At 54.3% G+C, this 3,822-nt stretch overlaps 2 protein-coding genes across 2 annotated transcripts in view; one reads left to right on the plus strand and one right to left on the minus strand.

Annotated features, from left to right (window-relative positions):
* The window catches only part of VOLCADRAFT_93196 (uncharacterized protein), a gene marked incomplete at both ends in the record, with an annotated part of 7,830 nt that extends 5,303 nt beyond the window's left edge, over nucleotides 1-2,527 (minus strand). Inside the window, 4 exons of the mRNA XM_002952529.1 lie at nucleotides 45-121; nucleotides 1,000-1,154; nucleotides 1,925-1,974; nucleotides 2,516-2,527. Coding sequence (XP_002952575.1) covers nucleotides 45-121; nucleotides 1,000-1,154; nucleotides 1,925-1,974; nucleotides 2,516-2,527 — 294 coding nt within the window. The remainder of the gene's footprint in view (nucleotides 1-44; nucleotides 122-999; nucleotides 1,155-1,924; nucleotides 1,975-2,515) is intronic.
* Nucleotides 2,528-2,981: 454 nt separating this feature from the next.
* VOLCADRAFT_62523 (uncharacterized protein) overlaps nucleotides 2,982-3,822 on the plus strand; it is a gene marked incomplete at both ends in the record, with an annotated part of 18,570 nt that continues 17,729 nt past the window's right edge. Inside the window, 3 exons of the mRNA XM_002952458.1 lie at nucleotides 2,982-3,096; nucleotides 3,241-3,315; nucleotides 3,623-3,713. Of these exons, the coding sequence (XP_002952504.1) occupies nucleotides 2,982-3,096; nucleotides 3,241-3,315; nucleotides 3,623-3,713 (281 nt within the window). The remainder of the gene's footprint in view (nucleotides 3,097-3,240; nucleotides 3,316-3,622; nucleotides 3,714-3,822) is intronic.

Consider the following 3,822-nt stretch of genomic DNA (forward strand, 5'->3'; position numbering starts at 1 on the left):
CATTAACCCCCCCTCCTCACACTCACACCTCCCCCCTCCCTCACATTTAGGTTGGCGGCCATCTCCAAAAAGGTGTGTACGGCAGTGGCGGTTGCCGGCTGCCAACGAAGAACCATAGAGCCTAGGCGGGGGGCGAGGGGGGCGGGGGGGGAACCCGCGCTCAGGGCGGCTAGCTAGGGGGTAGCAGGGATTGGTTCCCCATGGTGTTTGGGATCCAGATCCTTGCATCGTACGACAGGACAGGGCTTCAGGAGTGGTCCAGGTGTATCGGTGTATTTATAACTCATATTCACAACAGCACATGTAGTACAGCAATGATGTATGTGTGGAATGTACGGTGGCACAGAGCTCCCCGGTAACCCCCCCCTGGCCGAAGTACGGCGTGTCCACATCCTTCATCTTGATGGGGAAGTGTTCCCGGGGCGGGGAGGGGGGAAAGGGGGGCTAAGTGTGTATGTCGTACTATTACTAGTACGACGGGGCTCGGGTCACAAAACCCAATTGGATAGGTTTACGTCCCGGCTTCCCGGGCGCACAGTGGTTCCACGGGGCCCCAGCGGGGGGGGGGGTATGGGAGGAAGGGGCGTTTGGAAACGTGTTTTTGGTTGGGAGTGTGGTATGTCTGCAAGTGTGTGTGTGTGTGTGTATGTGTGTGTATGTGTGTGTATGTGTGTGTGTGTGTGTGTGTGTGTTGACGTGAGGGGTACCCTAGAACAGACCCGTTCACACGCAGGCACGTGCGAAGCAGGCGGTATGTGGAGGTGTTGGCCGCAGCGAGTGATATATATATATATGTATATATATGATATATATAACATATATATAACATATATATGTATATATACATATATATACACACAAGAGGTGTATATACATGTGTCTCCTCTCCCCCCCCTTTCCCCCCTCCTCCTCCTCTCCCCCCACACACGCCACTGACTAATTATCTGTACTACAACACCAGCAGTTTAAACCACATATCCAACTACCAGCAGCCCTCACCGCCTGCGTGTCGCAACTTGGCTCGTACACTGACCCGTGGGTCGTCCGGAGGGGAGAGCAGCAGCCGCCCGCAGAGATCCGAAGACAGGTGGTCTCGGAGCAAGCGAGACAGCTGCTTGCGATTGCCAAGGTAGTCGTACGAGGAACGACAGAAGCTGCGTACATCGTACACAGCCATCATCGGGGGGTTGCAGTTGTTGGGGGCCGTTGGGGGCCGTTGGTGGTTGTAATTTGGGGGGGTTAGTGGGGGGGGGGAGAAGGGCGCGTTCCGTGGGGGGGTGAAGGACTTAGGCTGTTCGCGCGAGAGAGGGTGTGCTTGGCGGCGGGGTGGCGATGGCAATGTTGTGGCGTTGGCGGTTGAGGAGGATGGGGAGCTGCTGGCGGGTGGAAGAGAGGTGACACAGGAGTTGCCAGGCCGCGGCTAATTGTTGACTTAGATGCGATCTCAGGAGCGAAGCGATTGGAGCCTCTTAAGTCTGTTAGGTTCTGGTACGACTGTCGTACAACCGTATTTGAGTGGCCAGTATAACGCACTTCAGCTCCCCCGTTACAGGCATTCTGCCTTTCACTCAATGTAAATTTCCCTGGGCCCTTGGCAGCTGGTTTTTCTCCCGTTTCAATCATTCCAAGCACGGTCAGCAAGCACGTCAGATTCGGCAGAGTCATGAGAATACGGTTAAGGGAGGCAGGAGCACAGAAACACTAGTTTGTGAAGTGGAGGGGAGAGCACAAGCACGAACGCAACAGTCTCCTCAAGAGGCTAGTAGTGGGTGGGTCAGGGTTGGATTCGGCATTTGACTTCGACTCCAGTTTTAGCTGGGGGGATTGGGCCGACGGCTTCCAATTTCCGGGACTTAGGGTTTCGCAATTTCGCAGTTTGGACTACTTTTGACTTTGGGCAGGGTTTTGCGGGATGGGCTCTCACCGGGACAGTCCTCGGACATCTCGCTGGAAGAAGGGCGGCACCAGAACCACCTTTGGAGGGGGAGGGAGCGGCTGGGCGGGAGTGGCCGGGCCCAGAATTGAGGAAACCAGCGCGCCCATGGAGAACGGCCTAAATCAGCTGGGTGGAAAAGGAAGCTGTCCGCCACGCGAGCAACGCCGTGAGGAAAGCGTATGAAGATTCCGAGCACGGCACCTAGAACACATCGAATAGCATGGCTGCTGAGGATGGAAAGTGATTCTAGGAAAGGTAACCTCCGATGTCCTGACCCGGGCGGAAGGCAGGTTAAACTTATTTGGCCTTGCTGAATGTAAGCATGTGCAAATCTAAGTAAGCTGAATCCCTGTATTCAAACGAGTTGCGCTGAAAAGGCGTTACATATCGGAACTGAGACAGGTAGCCCTACTGTCAAACCACCTTCATTCCAAAATGTTCCTAAGTCCCTTCAATCTTACAAATCACATAAAAGGCTTAAAGTCGGACCTGTATACTGAAAGGGGGCACATGCCCTCAAGGACCGCTGCTCCTCGGTTGAACCTTCGATGTGACGAATGGGCCTTACGCTTTGCTCACCATAGATGGCATAGATAGGCTATAGATATGCCATGTTTTTCAAGGTCAGGTCGTGCTTATGTTGTGTTGGCTCTGTAGACCAAATATAGCCCTGCAACGGCCGCATCGTAAATCCTTGCGTATGGGGACTATCCATATGGCCGTTAGGGTGGTTAATCATAGAATTGTCCATGCTCCGATGATAACATGGATCACGTACATGCAACCCATGCTGTAAGAAGTTCTAAAACGCGTAAAACTTCACGCGGAATTGAGGCTATTACGCATCGGACCTCGTTGTCGTCAGTTACAGGTGCAGCTACCCTCAGCACGTACTCCTGTGACTCCTTGGCAAGGTTTTTTTGGCCGATATCGGTATCGGTACTCTGATTACACGTCAATTATGTTTGGCCGAACGCCTGGCTGGGCAACCTTTTGTGAGCATGGCCCTCGCGACGCCTGCACTTGTGCGCTGTCAGCAACCGGCATGGAGCAGTCTCTAGATGAACTGGAGTTCTCCCGCAGCGCCTGTGCCGCGGCTCAAGATGGCGACGTGGCAAAGCTGCGCAGGATTCTTCAACGCAATCCTGCAGCAATCTCCGGTGGAGATGGAGCCTCAGGTCAGCAGGGTTAAACCCAAGCAAACTCCATACTTGAAGAACGAGCTCATATCTCCTTTATCAATTTTCTCTCACGCGTACCCTACCTTATCGTGCACCATCGTTTTGACTTTCTGGCGCCTGTAGGTGGCAGCTATACTCCCCTACATTACGCCGCGCGTGGAGGTCACTTAGAGGCGGTGGAACTGCTGCTTCGGAGTGGTAGGTCTCGGCGTTGGGGATATGAAGCCGAGACCGTTCGGCATACTGGAGATTTCCGAGCAATCCGAGGAATACCATGTGCAAAACGCAAAAAAATTTGATTGATTGTCGACGTGACGTCTTTGGCAACGCATCCCCGGTTCCCTTTCCCGTCCTCCCCCCACGTATTCCTTGGGACTTCAGCAGTCGGCAGTCGGTGCTTTTAAAGTCGGCGATTGACCTTGTGCCTTTCGCCGTCGTGGTATTTCTTTTTAAATTCTCCCCGTCCCCTCCTCTTCCCGCCAAAAACGCAACACAATCAAGCTAGGTGCTGACCCCAATGCTGCGACACGGGGTATGCGCGCCACTCCCCTCCACCGCGCTGCGGGTCAGGGGCACTTGAAGGTGGTGGAGAGGCTGTGAGTGGCTTTCAGGATGGGTGAGGGGATGAGGGGTGTGCGGAGGGGGGTTGCAGGATCGTTGGGAGCGTGTGTGTATGTGTATGTGGGGGGGAATGGGGGATGAANC

The sequence above is a fragment of the Volvox carteri genome (assembly GCF_000143455.1).
Source record: "Volvox carteri f. nagariensis unplaced genomic scaffold VOLCAscaffold_30, whole genome shotgun sequence".
NCBI classification, from domain to species: Eukaryota; Viridiplantae; Chlorophyta; class Chlorophyceae; order Chlamydomonadales; family Volvocaceae; genus Volvox; species Volvox carteri.